The 20,815-nt window shown below is 45.1% G+C and overlaps 2 protein-coding genes across 2 annotated transcripts in view; both read right to left on the bottom strand.

Moving 5' to 3' along the window:
• LOC122625215 overlaps positions 1-20,815 on the bottom strand; it is a 76,756-nt gene that overhangs the window by 39,198 nt on the left and 16,743 nt on the right. The gene's annotated exons all lie outside the window — the stretch shown is intronic.
• LOC122625220 (aminopeptidase Ey) lies at positions 4,771-7,829 on the bottom strand. The gene is made up of 4 exons (XM_043805229.1): positions 7,216-7,829; positions 5,727-7,152; positions 5,177-5,670; positions 4,771-5,102 (listed from the first exon to the last, which is right to left on the bottom strand). Exons 1-4 carry the CDS (start codon positions 7,821-7,823, stop codon positions 4,859-4,861), a joined length of 2,772 nt encoding a protein of 923 aa, XP_043661164.1. The 5' UTR covers positions 7,824-7,829; the 3' UTR covers positions 4,771-4,858.

Raw genomic sequence — 20,815 nt, 5'->3', positions numbered from 1 at the left:
ACTCTTGAAAAGTTTTGGAGGCCGCACTTAGCGCGCGCATAAACCTCAATTAAATGCTCGCGCGGAACAAAGGCGAATCGGAGCGGGAAAACCGGAGCGGGAAAATCGGTGCGCGGAGGTGGGCGAATGGCCGGAAAATGCGAACAAAAAATGCTGCGTGGACTAAACGCCGGTGGGTTGGAAAAGTGCAGCGCGCTTTCGGGCGCATTAATATCGAATGAGAAATAATTACAAGTGCTTAACCAGGCGATTTCGATGCTCATTACACTGTGCTCGCTGCTGGCCACGCCCCCTTTGCCATTCCCACGCTTTTTGCCCACAGCAGCTATGCAGATATACGCAGATACACACCCACACACACGTAAACATTCATTAATAGGACACGGCGTTAACTGGAAAATGCAAAGTACCATCCTCTTTGGGAAGAGGGAGGGGGATGGGTTTCCAGGTGGAAAATTGCATGAAATCGATGATCACTCCTCGATTTTTAAGTGCAAACGTTTGTAGCAGGCTAAATGTGCGCTAATTGAATAGAACATATACCTTAGAGAGAAAAGTAATATTACGCATACGACATGTTGCCTAGTCAAGCTTCACTCCATTACTCATACGCACTGTTGCACTTGGGGAAACCCAGCAAACACATTATTTCCTCGCATGCAAAACAGTTTTCTTTCAACATTGGCTTCTGCGATATTATTTTACCGCATCACAATTCATTTGCCGACCAAGGCAAAAGAAATTTGATTTTAATTGGACCAAATGTAACGATGATTAATTCACTCGTCAATGGCGAATTAAAATGTTGATGGCTTTGCAATAAACAAGTGTCATTTCGCTTTGCACGCATAAAGGTATCAGTTAAATGGCAATGACGGGAATGCTATATTGATTGACTAATTGGTCAGTGACAAATGAAAGCCAAAATTTGAAAATATGTTTGTCCAATTATAAAGATGACTTTTGATGCCCACAGCCCACAATGATCTGGGGCAAACCGCAGTCTGCACAGAAAATGTGTAAATTAATACACTTGCGTTGAAAGTTGCGACAAAGACGGAAAATTTTACTGATAGGTTGAAAATGCTGTATGCCAAAGATAAACAGCTTAATGAGCCTGAGCGAACTTTAAAATGGCCGATATTGGGAGCATATTGTATGGGCGCAAAATAAATCGTTTTTTGTTTGGCAATTTAAATGCGCAGAAAAGCGTAAAAATGCAAGTCTCATCAGCTTAGCACTTAGTGCGGCCATTTATCCGGAAAATCTCCGGTAATTGAAAAAAATCAATTAATTGGAAGCGTGCATAATGAATGTCGGACAAACGTGTTTACAACACCGAAAAGGCAAACAAAACCGATTTCCGATGACAAAATTACGCATTTACAATGCAATTTGGACGCTGCCTACTCGTATGCGAGAAATCGCTTATGTATTTGTTATAAATGCATGTACATAGGTAGGGAGGTATGTGTTTATGTGATACCGTATATTATTATATATTTCATACATTGTATCCTCGCTGCTTTGTTCTGATGGCCAGTAAATCATTGACCGAAATTGGTGCGCTTCAGTGGAGGGCTGGGCAAACACGGCGTAAATTAATAAATATTAAAATGTCCAGCCATGTCCATGTCCTGGAACTCTCCAAACTCGTCCTGTTTCCGCGCCCTGTGTGCCGACTTACTCATCTGGCACTTGAAAATGAACAATGCGATAAAAAGCACAAAACACTCACTCCGAAAACGGGGACGGGAATGTGAATTGTGAAAGATAGAGCAAACAAACTTCTGAGCCATTACACAACAAAATGGCGTTAACAGCGCAGCAAAAATGCTGCAACTCGGGATGGTGAGGCACTAGCTATACCCTTTGAGAGTTTAGTCCAGCAGTTCGTTGCATATTCCCACTTTCGGGTGGTGCTGAAATACCCCTACATTCTGGGCAGAATTTGTGTGCTTGTGTGTGGAAGCCAGGCGAAACAATATATAAACAACAATTCAAATGAAAAAAAAAAACACACACTTAAACACTCACATTGCATAAATATTTTTACATTTCATGTTGCCAAAAGGTTTATCCAGCGAGCAGACGGAAGTGAAAACTCTCTAACGAAGGCGAAAAAAGTGCACAAAAAATCAAGTCCAACCACAGGCGGACAGCAGAGCACCACGGGGAATGACCAGAGGGGGTGGTGGGTGGTGCTCGGTGCTCGGTGGTTGGTGGGTGGTGGGTGCTGTGCCCAGAAATATGCAATGATAATCTGGAATGCAAACAGAAAGTGGCGACTCACTCCTCAGTGCATGAGGGCCATCAGGATCAGCATTTGCATCCGCATCCGCATCACCATCCACATTCCCATCAACGTCAACAGCAGGGGGCGAAATGCTGTTGGTTTTCCCATTGGTTGCTGATGTTTCTGATTCCGCAGCTGCCGCTCCTGTTTGCCAGTCAATCAATGCACCCGCCCACCCGACCACTGAACCACTGAGCCACTGAGCCACTGAACCACTGAGCCACTGAGCCACCGAGCCACCACTGAACCACCGAGCAACTGCACCACCATGTGTGTGGGTAGTGCTAATTGTGATGGATTAATTGGCCAGGCCAGGCTCAACCGCATTATTTAGCTGCATTTTAAAGGCCAATGACAATTGCGCTAATGGCCTGGCTGGCTTTTTGGCTCACAATGAGCTCCTGCCCATGGGCAACAGGTCGATGGGGTCCTTGAAACGGCTAAATTGCTGAATTAGTAACTCGCTGCAATTAAATATAAACGATCACTTTCTACTTATAATTACTGCTGTACAACAACAACGGAAAAAAATAATAAAAATGCGAATCAAATTAGCCGATGCCGCGCTTTTATTTCCTTGACCTGCATTATTTACAAACTTCCCTCGCTGACCACTTCACTATTTATTTATTTATTTATTTATTTACATGCAACATTTCAATTAAATTTCAATTTATTTCTGCAAGCTCATTGATTATGCATGGCAATTAATTTTATGCAGTTTTCAGTATGCAATATTTTCAATTAGTCTGCCCAGTGGCCACCAGGAGACGAGGAGAACGGACTGGACGCATTGGACTGGATTCGTGTGGGGATTTGGGGGACATAGACAGCATAATATGCTAGCTATCCATCCCTTCGCTCGGTGTAATTAATACACGGCGGTGGGTGTGGTGAGGGGTGTGGCATGGAGCTTGGCTGGTAGTCCAGAGATTGGATGGCTTCATGGATCCATGGCGAAAGGATTATGCAGTGGCCAGGACGGGATGAGGCCGAGCCAGGCGGCATATTGAATGTCCGAGGAGCAGACAATTAGTTGCTCATGTGACAAATACAAGGCCAGGGAAAATGGCAATAAAATGAAAGGAAAAAGAGGGAAAAACTAAGACTGAGCTGGTTGGCTGCTTGGCAACTGGCATCTAAAATTGCATTTAAATAATGAAAAAGCCTAAAACAAAAGGCCGGTCAAACAATGGCAAAATGCAGGCAAAATGGCCAACAAAAGCTGCAAAAAGGAAGGAAGGAAGGAAACAAACCGAAGGTTGAATGCAGGGATGGAAGGATGGAAGGAAGGAAGTAACTTGGCTCAAATCAAGAACATGTAAATACAAACAGGCCGATGTTTGACGCTTGGCTAGCCACTGTCCAAAACTACTGACCCCTGACCCCAGACCCCTGACCCCTGACCTCTGACCCCTCACATCCGCCGTCAGTTGCCTGACCGAAATCCGCTTCGAAGAAGAGAATTGTAAATTTCAGTTGCAATTCATTTATTGTGAAACATTCTGCTTCTGTCTACTTTTTCGGTTGCCTAGGGATTCCTGAATAAATGATAGCTCAACTCTGCTCCCACTCTGTCATCAGATATGCCACACATATACTCGTATACATATATATTTATATGGATTGTGTGAACTGGCTGAAACTTGAGAGTCACCTCATTAGCACTTTGTTTGCCTCGGCCACGCGACGTATGCGTAATAAGCGACATCACACCACGAAGCACCAATAGCGATGCAAATAAGAAGCTAATTAGGCGCTGATTGATGCCTCTTCATGGCCAACAGCCACACAATATGGTAATGAATGAATGTTGCTCTCTTGGCTAATGGATATACAAAACCCGAAACTGAAATGTCCCGCAAAGATAGCCATTGCATAACCATTTTAGCCATGCCTTCGAGGGGGGCAAACCCACACGGGGGGGAGCTAAGCGCCTTAAGGCAGCTGACTCCTGCTCCTGCCCCTGCCTCCTCCTCCTCCTCCTCATCGCACAGCCAATCCTCCCGCTCCGGCTGTGGCAGCCATCTCCTCCATTCGTCAGCTGCCAGTTGTCAATTGTCAGTTGTCACTTGGCTGCCTCGTGTGGCCTGCTAATGCGATGCGTTGCGTTGCGTTGCGACGCGCATCTGAATGATGCAGCAACTGGAAATCGTTGCCAGCAAATGGCAACTATGTGCACGTGTATGTGTGTGTGGCATCAACTGGCAGGCTGGAGAGAGCTGGCCAACTGGCAGGACCAGATAGGCAGAGGCAGCTCACTAATTGCCACCAAGCGCAAGGAGGCAGCAGAGTGCGGGCGTCGCCACCCATGAGATCGCGTTAGTTATGTTGTTAGGCAGGGTCGACTTTCGCCGGGTTTCTGGCTCGGGACTTTTGGGAACATCCATGGATACCGAGTGTCTTTAATCGAAATGCTGGCAACGCACCAGGGCAACTTTGCATACTATGTAAGGTAATGAAAAGTTGTACAGTTTGCAGGTTTGAATTCAGATGGCTGGGGAATTTTGTTACTTATTTAATCAGGCATTACATTCCACTTTTGGACAACTATTTTTGATGCTACCGAGTGCGCCAAAGGATTATGTCCCGAATGGCCTGCAACATCGGGCGCAACTTGGTGCGCTGCCAGTGGATGTTATCGTTGCCCCGTTCCATCAGGATCCTGATGAGCCGCTCACTGCCATGCATGTCGCGCAGGATCTCCTCGAAGAACTTGCTGAAGAAGAGCATTTCCTGCGGAGTGGACATGCATTCGATCAGCGGTCTCATTAGATTCACCACCTTGTCCGTGGAGTTGCTGCAGCTTTCGGGCAGTCAGAATTAAAATAAAATTTTAATTTAAGTTCGGAAATGCAACACACAATGTGCGGCACTTACTAGTTGCGTATGCTTTGCATATGGGCGGACACGTACTTCTTGGCCAAGCGATAGCCCATTGAGTTGGACACCACAGCCTTGAAGGTTCGCCTGGCGTTTTGCTTTCGCACCCCCGAACTCTCAAAAGTCCAAACAAGGACCTTCTGCAGGGCGAAGACATTCCGCGAGCAGGCCAAAGCGGTCAAAAGCGATTCCTTCTCGGCGGCAAAGTTCGAGCGCTTGTACATCGATTCCACGGTATCACGGTCCCCTTCCGTGCCGAACTTAACCGCCGTGCAGACGAGCGTTTCCCGCTCGCGGATGGTCATCCATCCGTCCACCGTCGGCGCTCCCTTCATGAACTCCCGACGAGCGAGGCTCACGCAGGCGGGCAGCTCGTATTCGCAGGCCAGCCGGATGATGACGGGGCGGTGGCTCATGTTGCCCGAGGAACTGGCCAGGTCCGAGGATAGCACCCGCTGGAACTGCCGCTCCAGCAGGTGACGCATGAAGGTCTGAGTCAATAGTAAACACTCTGATTTCTGTCTGATTTAAAGAGCCACAAACCCACCTTATAGATGAGATAGTTCGGGTTCCGCTTGGCCACGTTGTTGATGCGCTCGAAGTTTATCTCGGTGGCGGCCCAGACCACGAACTCGTCCTCGTGCTCCAGGTAGCCGAGCATGCCCAGGGCCATGTCGTACTCGATGTCGCCGCTCCAGGCCAGACTGAATAGATCGTCCACCAACTGGGCGCGGTTCACACGGTGGATGAGACGAAACTTTGCGGGATCAGCGAGCGTTTTGTTCAGCAGCTGCCAGTTGTGGAGGTCATAGTTCACGCGAACTGGAGCCGAGTGCTGGACATTGAGCAGTAGCCAGTCGCTGGGCCCCGACTCCAGTTTATCGAGCAGAACGCTATTAGATTTAGTCTTAGAGATCGAACAGGTGAGCCAGCGGCTGAAGGAGATGCTATCCGAGTTGCGGCAAGTGGGGCAGGTATAGCTGAGTGGCACCCACCAGCAGGGATGCATGGCCCAGCGGTTGCGGAACTGCGGAGTGATGAAGAAACGCTGTTGACTCACGACAGCCGTGCGTTGGTCGTAGTTCCGGGTGACGGTGAGCAGGGGATAGCCCGGTTGCTCTAGCCAGCATTTCATGATCCTGGTGATGTTCAGACCCTTGCCCAAGCGCCCATTGCGGTCCACCTGCAGTTGCAGGAGGTTCCAGAAGTCGGTGGAGGTGGCGGTGCGATTGGCATAGATCACCAGATAGCGGCGCAGTGCCGCCAGCCACGCCCCTTCGCCCATGACGCGGTGCATCATCTCGAAGAGCACGGCCGCCTTGCGCTCCCCAATCTCATTGTACGCCGCCCAAATGTGGCTCTCATCGGGCACCGATGCCGTCACCAGATCCGTATTCACATGCGCATCGTAGTCGAGCACGGACAGGTAGAGCTTCAGGGCGTGCCGCTCCTGGTAATCCCACTCCGGACGCAGTGTGTGCACACCGAAACGCGAGAGATACAGGGCGAAGGCGTTCTTCAGCCAGATCTCGTGCCACCAGGGGATGGAGACGAGGTTGCCGAACCACTGGTTCACCACCGTCATGGCCACCGCCCGTGCCACGCCCTGTTGATCGTCCATGGAACTGCGTTGGCTATCGTACAACAGGGACTCCTCCGTGAACGTGAGCATGCCCCAGTTCTCCTTCGACTTGAAGGCGTAATCTGGCAGCGCCACCAGATCGATCTTCTTCGGCCGGTGGGTGCTGTTGAAGAGCTGCTCGTAGAAGGAGAGCAGCGGTGCCACCACCATGCTGGCGAACTTCGTTTGCGACAGTGCATCCGGACGGGCCCACGTGCTAATGGGACAATCCGGTCGCTCGCTGGAGGTGAAACCCGGCCGGTCGAACTTGCTGATGGTGAAGGCCACCAGGTACGTCTGCATGGGATGGCTCTCGACGAACTGCGTCCACACGAAGTCCTTCAGCTTGGCGCTTCACGCATTAAGACGACAGCGGTTCAGTACAATTTGGTATCATTTGGGTATCCCTACTCACTGGCGAATGGTGCGCTGGACGGGCATGTTGGACAGGGCGCGGTACTGGTGCGGATGGGCCAGACTGATCTTGAAGGGTGTCCTGAAAATGGGATCATCGAAGCAGGGGAATGCCTCGCGGGCGTGGTTCGGCTCGAATTGGGTGGCCGCCAGCCATTGCGTTAGAGTTGTATTGTGATCCACATAGTTGCTGCTGTAGAATCCAGTGTTGTCACCTCGCAAAACACCAGTAAATGCCACACGCAAGGAGTATGTGATGTTGATCTGCAGCGGTCTCTTCACGTACACAGTCAGCCGAGCAAGTTTAATGTCCATCCTTATGCTGCTAACTGGCACTGAGTTGCCATCCTTGATGGACAGGCTCACCGCCCTCTGCTCGCCAATAGCCAAATCGTGGGCATTTAGCACGATTTTATTCGTAGATCTCTCCGTTCGTAGATCGATAACCACACTGCCGCCGAAGGGCTGGTAGGGTTGGTTGATCCGCGTCACGATGTCGACGCGATAGCGAAGCGGTACCACCCACTGTGGGAGGCGACTGACAGCGCCACCGTGAGCTTGTGGGCGGAAAAACAGGGCGGTGAGTATTGCCAGGTAGCTCAAGTGCATGGTTGCGAAGACTGATTCACTTTGCTTATGTTTTGCAACCGAGTCAGGTGTGTGTGCCTAATTGGAAATTCGTCAGGCCACCAAACAAAAAAACACAAAGCATTCGACAATTCTATACCTAGCATATACCAATGCAAGTAATTTAATACCCGGTTTTACTAATTCGTTGGCCAGCAAAGTCAAATGATACATGTTGTATACAGAATATGTGCCTCATTATTGTTTGGAATTGGAAATTCCTAGAGCTCAAGTTGTTCGATAGCAAAAGCAATTCGCAAAGGAAGCAGATTTAATTGAGGAGCAATAACCTATTTATCGTAAACAGTAATACAGAAATATCAATGCAAATTATTGCGAAACTTTCGTTCGTTTCAGGCAAGACGCAATAATTCCGGGATGTGGACGGCCGCACTGATGGAATCTGGATCAGAATTTGTGGTTTTCATCAGTGTTGCAGATGGAACGAAAAGGAATCCAATCGAAATCGCACTCATGGAGCAAAATGAGGGGCGGTTTGGGGGCGGGGCTCGGAAGAAAAGGGGCGACAAACCACAGCACAATGTCATTAGCGCATGTTGGTTGGTCTCCTCTTTCACTCGTTATCTTGTGTGTGTGTGTTCGTGTGTGTGTGCTTGCCTGTGCTTGTGTGTGTTTGTGTGGGCTTGGCAATAAATTTCCAATTTTCGTGCAATTTTCGCAGAGCGGCATGCATACATATATACCTTTGGAGTCCTGTGCTCGGTGTGCGGTGTCCGTTGTCTGGTGTCCGTCCGTATAACGGAGAGTTGTGTTTTTAGGGGCCAGAGCCAGGCGTACTCATAAATACATTGACCAATAACATAATTTTTGTTTGTGTTGGTATATTGCCAAATGACCTCGTTACCCCGGCGGGAAAATCGAGCCAGGAAAATCACTGCCACAACACGACACAAAAAGGCGACAAAGGCACCGAACGTGCGGCATATGTTTCTCTGAGTGGGGGTGGTACTGGTAGTGGTAGTGGTAGTGGTGTTTTGCTCTTTGGGAGCACTGTGGGCGTAGGGGGGCGTAAGGGGCGTGTGCCTGGGCCTAACGGAAGTCGACTGAGACCCCTCGACAGTCGCCGCTGCGGCATTATAATTAATGGGCATGATGGGCCATGCAGGCCAGCATTTTCATACCACTGACCTTTCCGTGTGCCTCGGACCCTTCTCCGATTTCTGGGGATATTAAATGTAACGATGCAAGTTGGCTATGAATACGACACGTCGTACGTTGTGTGCCACTGTCCACAAGGTGGCGCTCGTGTGGCTGCTGCTGATGATGATGATCACATGCTATTAAACCGCAATACAATAGCAATTTTCAAATAAATGATTTATGGCTCTGGACATGACACACACAGCTGTCGTCTGTTTGTGTGTCTGTGTGTGTGTGTGCGTGTGGACTGCTGGCAAATGCCAAAACTGCCGCAGTCCCTCAGTTGCTGCCCATAAACCATTCCAAAAAAAAAGAAAACTGTTAGAGGGAAAAAAGGGAAAGGAAAAACAGGACGAGGCTTGAAAGCCAGAAAAACTGAGAGCCAAATGCCCAGAGCCAAAGGTCGGAGGTGCTGACTGAGATGGCGGGGTTCCTTTTTTGTTTTGATGCATGGCCGAGGGTTCACAAAGTCGATTTCCACTGGCCAATTGTTCGAGGCTGCAGTCAGTGAATTAAGCCAGTTCAATTGTCAGCCAAGTTGAATTTCCTTCCATTTCCTTTCGGTGTTCAATAGGCTGCACTCCACTTTCGATGCTGATGTTTCCAGTGGCCTCATCTTCCAGTCAACTCAATTTCGATCATGAGTGTGTGGTTTTAGGTATAGCAACTCGTACGCCTTTTGTGTATACTTATACCCACTACAGTATTGCTCCAAGATTTTGTTACTCTTGATGGGGGAGAACTTTACTGTCTAAATTGCTTTCGATTGATAGAGGAGATGGAAGGCTGTTGCCCAGGTGCCCCATTCAGTTGTCCCCAGCCATCTACGCACATATCACGTATACGAACCGTTTACGTACATATGTGAGGGATGCCAATCTGTTGATTTGGCCACTTGACATGGCACACTTTGCAAATCCCATGGATTTCCCAGGCTGCAGGAAACTGGGAGTCGGGAAAAAATGATGATTTCGTTCTCCAGCCGCTATTAAGTCATAACATTTATATATCCCCAGTTTATACGCTGACAAATCAGCGCAGCGAGGTGGAAGGAAAAGTTGAAATGCAGAGCAGGGAGCTGGAACTGTCATGGCCAAGATGGCAATGGGTACGTTCGTTCACCTGTCTCAAACACACAGGGAGACACACGGGGAGACACACCGAGATATGGCTCCGAGTTGATGTCTCCATTTTGTGTGCGTGTGATGCCATTGTTGCTGCTGTTGTAAAATTTAATGCAAAACTCGTTTATAAACACACAGCCGGCAAACGAAGCGATAGAGAGAAGGAGAGAGGCAAAGGAAGGAAGGGCGACATCGTCATTTTCTGCTCAAACGTTTGCGTGACAGCACCACCCACCAGCACCAAGAATGCCTCGCACCACCCAACTAACCAGCAGCCATAATTTTACCACCCAACCACCCATCCACCCAGCGAAGCCACCCGCCAAGTTGGCTGCCATTTTGACAGATGCCAAACGCAAAGCGAGCAGCAAAGCCCAACAATTTTTATTTGTCTTTTTGTTGCTTAGCTTGGCCCGAAGGCAAATGGCCAGAACGCGCATCAAAAATTGCTGAAAGCCAGAAATACCCTATAAATATGAAGAAATAAAAGAAAAATATAAAATATATTATATATAATAATTAATCATTAATCTAGATCCCAAGCTCATTGAGCTATTTCCTTTCCACAAGGATGCTGTTCATATTTCTAATTCTTTGTAGCACAGGTACATATCTATATGCTATTGGTATATTAGTATACCTATAAAAACGGATTAATATTTATTCTAATTCAAAACAGTGTGTAGCTAGTGTGTAGCCATATTTCCATACTTATAGGGTGTATGAATCAGCAGAGGAAGTAACTTGAGGGCAAAGTTTACAGCTCTGCCGTGGACCATCGCTAGTTGGTTTTTACGACTCGTAACGCTGCTGACCAACGACCCCCGACCCTCGACGCCTGATTCCGGACCTTTGACCCCCCGAACCCGAACCCGAACCTCCGGTAACCATAAAGATTAATACCGTAGACCCACCGCTCCATCCGGAGCGATAACAGTTGTGAGGTCATTGCAGTGGGTCGCAAACAGCGGCAATCGTTATTATTGCAATTTCATTAGATGGAAGCCACAAAAATGAAATAATTAATGGCGGAGTGAAACTGAAATAATTGCCAGCGAGAATTGTTCGTTGCGGGGGAGGGAAGGGGGTTGCTCTCTGCGCGGTGTGGTGGGTGCCTAATGATTTATAATTTATGGAATTGAACGAAAAATTATAACAATTAAATGGCGAATTTCGATTGCAATGCCAATCTAAGCGGTCAATTAATTACTAATGGCATTAGCAATTGGAGACAAAAGAGGTACTTAAATTCAACAAAACGAGTGAAAAAGGGAAGATACATAAAGCGTAATTGGATATACAATTGTTTTATGCGAAATTGAACCTTATTGTACGGGGATATAATAGCAAAATCAAATCTAGCTTATTAGTTACAAATCTATGAGTATGCTGTATTAAAAATATATATACTCGTTGCACTTGTTTATCCTGCATACTTAAGCGACAATGTAAGCTCAAAGTTGCTATATAGTACATATATTTATTTCTGATCCACTGCCAAGAGCCGGAAAACTGACCCAAACACGAACAGCAGTCGCAGTACGACTATGTGGCCATATTGAGGCTACGAAATAGGGGGAAAAACTGCATAAAAAGTTTTGCAATTGCTTAAACGTGCCATTCGGGCCGCATCATAAACCAGGAGGCAGCCAACCCCATCCACCCACTTTCCGTTGGGGACTTTAAAGCCTTTAAATTCGAATTGCATTCTCCAAGTGTCGGGCATTCCCGGGGGGAAGGGGTCAAAGTGCAGGCTATGTGGGTGGGATATACATGTGTGTTGGTATGTGTGCCACATTAGCCGCATTCGGGGTTTCTGCATTTTGAATTGCCTACTTTTCGGTGCAGTCATTTTCGGGGCCCTAATAACTTACGGCTCAGTGGTAAAAGGCAACAACAGAAAAGTTACCTGCATTGTTCAAGATTTGTTTCAATTTCCCCCATGCAAAACTCGGGCTTCCTTTTACACACACACACATACACTCGCATGGCTAATGGCTATATACACTCACGAACTGCTTAAATATGCTGCCATGTATGTACGAGTATATGTATGTATGCAAATAAGCAACAAACACAACAACGCCTTGGCATACAATTTCAAATGATCTAATGAAACAACAACGGAATGAGCAACAACAAAGACACATAAAAACACCACACGAAAGTGGGCGAGAGACCGGGTCAATGGGGGGCGTGGCTGAGTGGCAGGAAAACCCAAGGAAAACTCCATTTTAACCACCCTACAAAAATATCACTGTGTGTGTGTGTGGAGTGGAAAAGAAAAGGATATGCAATGGGTTGAGAATGAGCAGAGAAGGTGGAAAATCCACTAAAGAAGGAGATGAAAGGCACAAGGAAAAAAGCACAAGTACAATAGGAAAATGGGAAGAAAAATCCACGGAAGGGGAAATTGCAGAATGCAATTCAAGTAGAAAACAACACAAGGTGCTCAGTTCACTACTTCGCTTCATTTTCATTTTCGTTTTTGATTTTTAGATTGATGTTTTGTTGAAGTTTTGCAGGAAATACGTTTTATGTTTACGGATCAAGAATATATGCCTCTTAATGGAGTTGAAAGCACTTTCTAATCCAATTGATCGAAATCGCACATAGTCGATTGGCTAACATAACAAAATACAGTGTTTTGCATGGGTTTTTATTTGTCGTAGTAACAAGTGATACAATTTAAAAAGCTCACGTGTCCAGGGAAAAGGGAAACCTCATCGGCAGCACAACCAATTTGGCTCCTTGGCCCCAAGATGAATTTAATCAAATTTGTTGTCCCTTAACAAAACTGTGGAAATCTTGTTAAAATTTCGCAGCGGTGAGTGAGTGGGGCGCCCCTTGGTTGGTTTTCTGTATCAGTAGCTGCAACTGTTTTACTGCGGCTGGGGCATGCAACGCCCCTTAACTTTTAACCCATTCCCAGTTCCCGTTTCCGCCGCAGTCCCCTTAACCCATAGACCCCAACCCCCTGCCACCGACCTTTTCCCACCAGGCCAGCTTTATCAATGCAGCGTCAGGCGACGCCAAAGGCGACGACCAAAAGCAGTTTGCGGCCAAGTGGAAAGGAGATGGAGCATCGGCGCAGGAGCGAGAGCGAGAGGGCGAGAGGAAGCTGCCTTGCGGCTGCCGGAAACCGCAGAAACCGCTTTAGCCGCAATGACTGCGCTTGCCATGTGCCCTGCATTGCCACGCCCCCATTGCCCGCAATACGCCTGCAAGCCCTTTTCAACATGCATTAAAAAAAAATCGAAAAAAAAAAATATACACAGATATGGCGGCAGCTCACTGAGAGGAAAAAAAAGGACGATTGGCCACTCGAAATACAAAAAAAGAAACACAATTTGCGAATAAATCATGTCGGACGTGAAGAGGAATGCGGGAATTTAAAGTCAGAAATATGGTTTTTATTCTCCCATTTATATGAACAATTCAACATAATCTTTCGCTCAATCTTAATTCAAGTGCAAATATTTATACAATCGCAATCATCGGCGTTTCCATTCCACATAATTTATTTGATTCAACATGATACAAAAATATGCACGTCCACTTGCAATTCGTTTAATTGTTTGTTTAAATGATGATTTATAGCATCACATTGAACTTATCCTTTATTGATTAAGACCTTTGTTAAAGCTGGTAAAGTATATTCTCCAAATTTGTATACGATTTTAAACTCTCCGGCAGAGAAAAACCAAGATATACCATATACTTGAAGCCCCTAATGAACCACACGCAACTTAAGTTTGTTTAAAGTTTTTTTTTGGAAAATCGATAGTTCTAAAAACTTGTTATTATTTCATGGCTACATGGCGAAAAAACTCTGTGGGATGCAATTTATTTGAAATGTCTACAAACATACTTAAATGTATATTTTAAACATTTATAAATTGTTTTCAAAGCGCACGCCAATGCTTGTATTGTAAACTAGTAACCAACTTGAAATGTTACTAAAAGTTGTCTTATTTTGTGTCAGTGTACGTGCGGAAAGCACGCATGCGATTTCCTCGATTCGCAATTGTGCAAATGCAGTTTTGGTCGTGACAGCTTCTTGCTGGTGGTTTTGCTTCATTGCAAATTGAGAATGAGTTGGAAATCCTTGGACCGCTCAACAGTTGCACTACTTATGCCTTCGTCTTCCTATTAACCTTTGACCCCGGCCCTCTCACTGCTTCGTCTTCGATTGTTTAGGCCACTTAATTAACTCGTTGCGGCTGCTCATTCAGCTTTCATTGTTGTTTGACGACTTCTTGGCCGTGCCATGTGGATTATATTAAATCATAAGCTGGAGTGTTGGTGGCCCACCCATTCACTCCATCCGCAAAATGCCCACCAATTTTCCCGCCGCGCAACTGGAGCAGAAATTAGCACAGAAAAGCGGAGCTTGGAAATGAGTGGGAGGGGCTTAACAAATACGACATTCATTTTCACGACCTCCCCACAATTTCTTGCCCCTTGCGGCAAATTCAACGCGAAATTCACGGGTTTCCTGCAACGTGAAAACAGCCGGAAAATTATACGAAAAAGGACGGTGGGAGAGGGGCAGGGAGAGGGGGCGTGGCAGTGGCAGTGGGGAACTACTTCCGTCGGACGGCCAATTGCCACTGACCGAAAAATCGAGTAAAGAGAAGCCAAAGACAAAGTGCAGCCGGAAAATTGGAGAGGGGGAGGTAGGTGGGTGACGGGGGAGGATAGATAGAAGGCAGAAATAATATTGGTTTAGCTTCTGCAGTTACAACATGGTGGGAAAAACTGCCAGAAGGGGTTTTCCCAAGACGGTGGACTACATAAATTCTCAAGCGCACAGAAAAAATAAAACGCCAACCCCTTTACCTCAAAAACACAACCCTTGAAAAACAACAGAGAAATTCCCGAAAGAAGTCATAGATAACAGATTCCTTACCATATCTTAACATACACCGCATTTACAATATATTTCACTCACTTAAAGTGCACGAAAGGGCTGAACTTACCTGAAAATAAACAAAGGGAAAGGGATTTCCATTAGTTAATATAGGAAAAAACTTATTTATTCAAAAGAAAATCAGAGAGAAAAGATAGGAAATGTCATTCCGATTCCAGGGAAATCAGGCTTGAAGATATATAGTAAATTGATTAAAGTAGACGGAAATGGTAAATATAAAAATAATAAAGATCGATTTAAATGGCAACTGGAAAGCATATTGTTAAATAGCCGCAAATTCATAATTAACCATACATATATGTTTACAGCATTTACGTGAAACACTTGTCATGCAATTAAAATTGGTGTATTACAATTACTATTTACCCTGTTACTCATTTGGAATATGAATATCTATAACACAGGAAATTCAGAGCATAAATAGTGTGTATATAACTTTACGTAGAATTAAATTGTGTATGCTTGTGTATATTTGTTTACTTATTTGGATGCCATGCAAATGAGTCTCCGACTGAGGCACGCACAACAAACTCAACTTTTGACTCCAATTTTATGTAGGTGGGGAAATTTTCTAATTATTTTGCATTTTTTCAGCTTCATGGTGTCGGGGGGGTGGGAGGTGGGGGAGGGGAAAACTGCAGACAGGAAATTAAAATTAGAATGAGCAACAGAAATAATCAACAACTGGCACGATTTAATAGAGTAAAAGTTTATGTTCGCCTGCAGTTTATAAATTAATGAAGTTTTCTTCTGCATTTTCAAGATTTTTAACGACCCATCATCATAAATAGCATTTGATATTAAATACTTTTATTTACAATAAAAGTTGCAAAATTATGGTTAAATTAAATATTTTTTGCATTTATTGTTTAATATTAAACGATTTGAATTTGGGTTGTTGTCAGAAACAAATGAAGTTATTATTTATTCCGGAGACATATGTTTACTGCTATGCATTATTATTTTTTTTGCACTTGATTACTAAGAACCTCTAAAGAACTTTCGTTCCTTAATCAAAACTAGAAGAACATATTTTCGAATGATCTGATTTGGCGCCCATTGCAGGCAGCTTTGCACTGCAGGCAAAAAACAGATGTTGCCCAAACATTATTATATCATTTGGTCATGTGAATCTAATGAAATCTTATGACCAAAAAATGTGTCTACAAATTTGCAAAGCTGTTTGCGCCACTGATGATGCCACAAAAACAGTAAGCGACTGAAAAGAAGTGGGAAACATACACTTGCACACACATACATATGCACATACCCAGCCAGGAATAAAGCAAGCACATTTTATGAAATATGAGATAGATGAACCTACGCATACATATGCGCCTAACGTATATATCTATATACATGTTTATACATCCATAGCCGTGTACTCATCCTGTTTGTGTGCGCCTTCTATGCGTTATGATTATATCTTAATGAATGTTTTGGGGGCAACACATAAATCAAATTGCGAAAGCGCCACAAGCAGTTGGACAAAAGGACAAAGGACACTCTATACCTCTCTCTCTCTCTCTCTCTCTCTCTCTCTCTGTCTTTCTTGCTGCCTCACAGAGGAGCCTACGAAATCGAGGCAAGCCAGGGAAAATACTTGGTCTAATGGCCGCGTTGGGGGAATGCAAAATCATAAAAGGATCCCATCTTTCTGCCAGCTCTATTTTCACTTCTCTTTGAGCTGCTATAACGCACTTAGTAACACGACAGCTTGGCAAATGTTTGGCTTTCTGGTTTGATTTCCATTATGGTCACTCATCTTTTGCTACGAAAACTCCGAAAAACCCCAAACCCAACCCCAACCCCCAGGCACAAAAACTGAATACAAAACAATCTGACTGACTAAAGGAATAGCTGTCGGTTTTCCACAGCACCAGATAATTCCTTGCCTTTAATAAAGCTGTCAGTTGAGTTTGCCCTGCGAATGAAAGCGATCTCAACGATCTTTGTGGAGTTCATGGGATTATTCAATGGCAGCGAAGCCCTCGAGACTCCGCATATAATTTCCCAAATCTGGGCTGTCTCCATTTGCAGAAACTTGCACTTAACCCGTTTAAATCCAGCACTTCCACTCCAGCAATCCCTTTTCACCCAAAAAACTTATGATGATGGCTTTTCAGTTTTGGAGCAGTCTCGTCTAATGGAGCTCCTGCTCCTGCACTCCTACTTCTTAATCCCTCTGACGCTTCCAACCCGACGATTTCCGATTTCGGATTTCCATGTCCATGTGCATGTCCAGAAAAAGGGGGCTCGTGCTAAGTCTTCAGTCTGAATTATGCACAGCTGTGAGTTATTTAAGCGTAAACTATACACACAGCAGGTGGCGATGACACCACCCCCCAGCCTTTCACCACTTTCCCTACTTTTCCCCCGTGGTTTCCTGCCATCCTTCCCATTTTCCATTTCCCATTTCCATTGCCCTGCCGCAAATGCAGCTGCAAATAGAAATAAATGTCATTGTGCATATGTATGTGTGCGAGTATATCTATACATAAATGCGTCTGCACAATCTGTATCTATATTTCTACAGTTCTGCTCCTGAGTGCGTGTGTATGCATTCAATGGATAAAAGTCTGGTATTGTCAGTTTTGTTCTTGCTGTTGCCGCCGAACAAATGACAACAAGTGCACAGAAACTACACGTTGGGCGGCAAAAAAAGCAGAAAAACAAAAATGGGGTGTGGGTTGTGGGGCATAAAACAAGCCCACACAGAAAACTTACAGCAAGGAAGAATCAAAATAAATGAAATAAAATAAAATCAACAAAAAGTCTGCGGCAAAAAAAAAGGGCAAAAACCAGCGACGTTTCAAGGAGGGCAAAAAGCATTGCGCGTGCAGTGTGGCAAAAAAATGGCAACAACTTTTAAAACTCATTAAAATTAATGAAAGCCACGCACTTCAGGCCCAGGCCCAGAAACAAGAGGCGTCGCCAAAGGGGGGCCCCAAGAAATGGGCAAGGGGGATTCCACGGGTGATTCCACGGGTGATTCAACGGGTGATTTCAGGGGGGGACTTTTCACGGGCGGAGGCTGCTGGAGATGCACATGCAATGGCGCCTGTAATTATACAAGGGAGCTGGCATATTGCAACTGAATCCCCCCTCGCCTGCTCGAATACGGGGAATACGGAATACGCTGGCTTGAAAGTTCATTAAAACAAATTAAAAAGCACGAGAGCAAAAGGCAAAAATGGGAAAATTGTCGGGGCAAACGTGCCGGAAACTAGGCAATAGTGGGGTAGGTAGCGTGTCAAATGATAATGGCGAAGAAATGGCTGATGCTGCGGTCAGAGGGGTAGTAAAAACGTGGAAATAGGGGAGGGGGGGAATAGGGTGGTCACCACAAGACGGGCAAGCAGAGGAGTCAGCCTTGAAGGCCAATGTGTCAGGAGGTTACCCGGCGGAAGGGTGTGACTCGACATTAAGTACCCGAAACAGGAGCCGAAATGGGCAAACTTTAAGGTGAGTTTCTAATAAAATTGGAGATGGGAAAGCGGAAAAGAAAAGGGCAATGGGAATAGGGAAAGTGTGAAATGTAATGAAGGCGCATAAAATGCCTTGCAGCTACACTGGCTCAATTAGTTGCAACTGCACTTGAAGATGTGCACTACGAACTGGACAGTGAAATATGCACAAAGTACAACGGCAGCAGCGGGCGAGAAATGTTCAATTACTTTGAAATGAACAGTATTTTAAATTCGTAATGAATTTATAAGAGGAAACGCGAAAATAATTCATCTTGGAGAAAAGGAAATGGCACATAAAAAAACAAAGATAAACAAAGCGGGGAGGAAGAATAATGTGTAAGTGGGAATAAGAAAGCGTGCAACAGAACTGAAATGTCTTTAAATAAGACTCCACTAATTGGTTTTAAATGCATTTAATTTTTTGTAACAACTGCAGCGAAGTAAAAGGAAGTGATTTAATTAGAAATGAAGAAAACGAATGCAAAAATCATCCAAACGAAGAAGCAAAAACTCGGGCAAGAATTTTTCCAATTAGTTAAAAACTACTTAATTGTTGCCCAGAAGGAAATCTCAACACGAAATTTACATAACTACTATTCCCTAACGTGTATTACGTATACGCAGGGTGGCCCCCAATCACACACATACAAATGCACAGCTTTGTGGCACACACGCCACGTTTGGCGTTGTCTTGCACGTGGCCCCAAACACAAAGAACAAGGACAAGTACAACCAAAAATCAATCGCATAAACTAACCATAGGCAAAAGGCCCCAACAGGGTCACACCCAAAACACCCAAAACACAGAGTCCACTTCCAATTCCACATTCACATCCACATTCACATCAACATCCACATGCACATCCACTTCCACTTCCCATGCATAATCGAGCAACGTCAAACAAAATTTCACTTGCCAGACAAACAGAGACGTTGTCCAAAACTGACAATCAAAGGTGGCGGCAGGAAAGGGGCGGCGAAAAAAGGGGTGGGGCTTTTGGGGGGGTGGGGGTTGGGAATGGGGTGCCTACAACATTTTGACAGCAATCTCGCAAACACGCACACAAGCTGAGGGGAAAGTCTCAGCTCAAAGCTGGCCACAATTACAGCGTGTGCAGTGCGGGGGGAGCGGCGAGGTAATGGGACCTATAATGTGTGCACTGCTTACCTCATTCAGCGCCCTAACCCATACCCTGTACCTACACACCATCTAACCCATACCCCCCATACCCCCCTACCCCATATATACATACATATGTACCACCCTTTTCCATTGCCTGCTGCTATTGCTGCTGCTACTGCTGCTGCAGGGGCAAAGTCAACAAAGCGCGTAATTTACATTTAAGAACTGCTGCAAAAAGAACAGGAAGCAACAACAACTGCCAACTAACACGAACAATGCATTTGCATCGTTGTTGCCGTTGTTGTTGTTGCTGCTGCTTCTGCCACTGGGGAAACAGAGCAAAGTGCAACAAATGGGAGGCCAACACTTGAAACTAAATTGTTTAATTATGATAATCAAGAGCGAATTGGACGTATGAGAGTCTGGCAGCCTAGGAAAAGTGGAGAGCCGGAATATATCGTGGCCATATGGCGGAGCATTAAAAATCGATTTACCCAAGTAATAACATTTTTCTATATTTTTATTTATATTCAAAAGATACGTCTGTTAGATGTCAAGTTGAATAATAATAGTAATAATAGTTGATTCACCGGCATTCAAATTTGGAAATATCGTATTTTCGATTAAAGTCTTTTTAATATAACGACTAAAAAAGTTAAGAATTATACAAAATAAACCCTAGTCCACCCCAGTTGCCGTCGTTTAATCTGACTAATTCAATGGGGTATGAGTGTCCGCAATCGCATAATAACAGTTGTGCTTAAATGAATAACAAATGAAAATAATACAATTATGAGGCGTCCAAAGAATCGCACAATTAAGATAAAGCACTGAATGTAAATCTGATGCAAAAATGGCACAGGGACATGTCAGAGGGTTAAGGATGCCTGCCAGTTGCAGGAAGATGAGGGTTAAGCCGTCGACAGAGGGGTACCAACCAGAGAACTGCAGCAAGCCACCGGCACTCTAAGTGCACCCGCTAAACACCGGGTGTTTGTCGACACTCTATTTGCGGCAATTACAAACCCTTAACAAAAAACAATCTTATATATTATTAAATAACATTTATACTTAATTAACACTATTCTATTTCTATTTTTCTAGCTGGCATTCAAAGTGGAATTATAAAATTATAAGTAAGACAGCTGAAAGTATTACGTTAC

Source organism: Drosophila teissieri, chromosome X, assembly GCF_016746235.2.
Source record: "Drosophila teissieri strain GT53w chromosome X, Prin_Dtei_1.1, whole genome shotgun sequence".
Classification (NCBI taxonomy): domain Eukaryota; kingdom Metazoa; phylum Arthropoda; class Insecta; order Diptera; family Drosophilidae; genus Drosophila; species Drosophila teissieri.
This window is presented reverse-complemented; position numbering and strand designations above follow the sequence as displayed.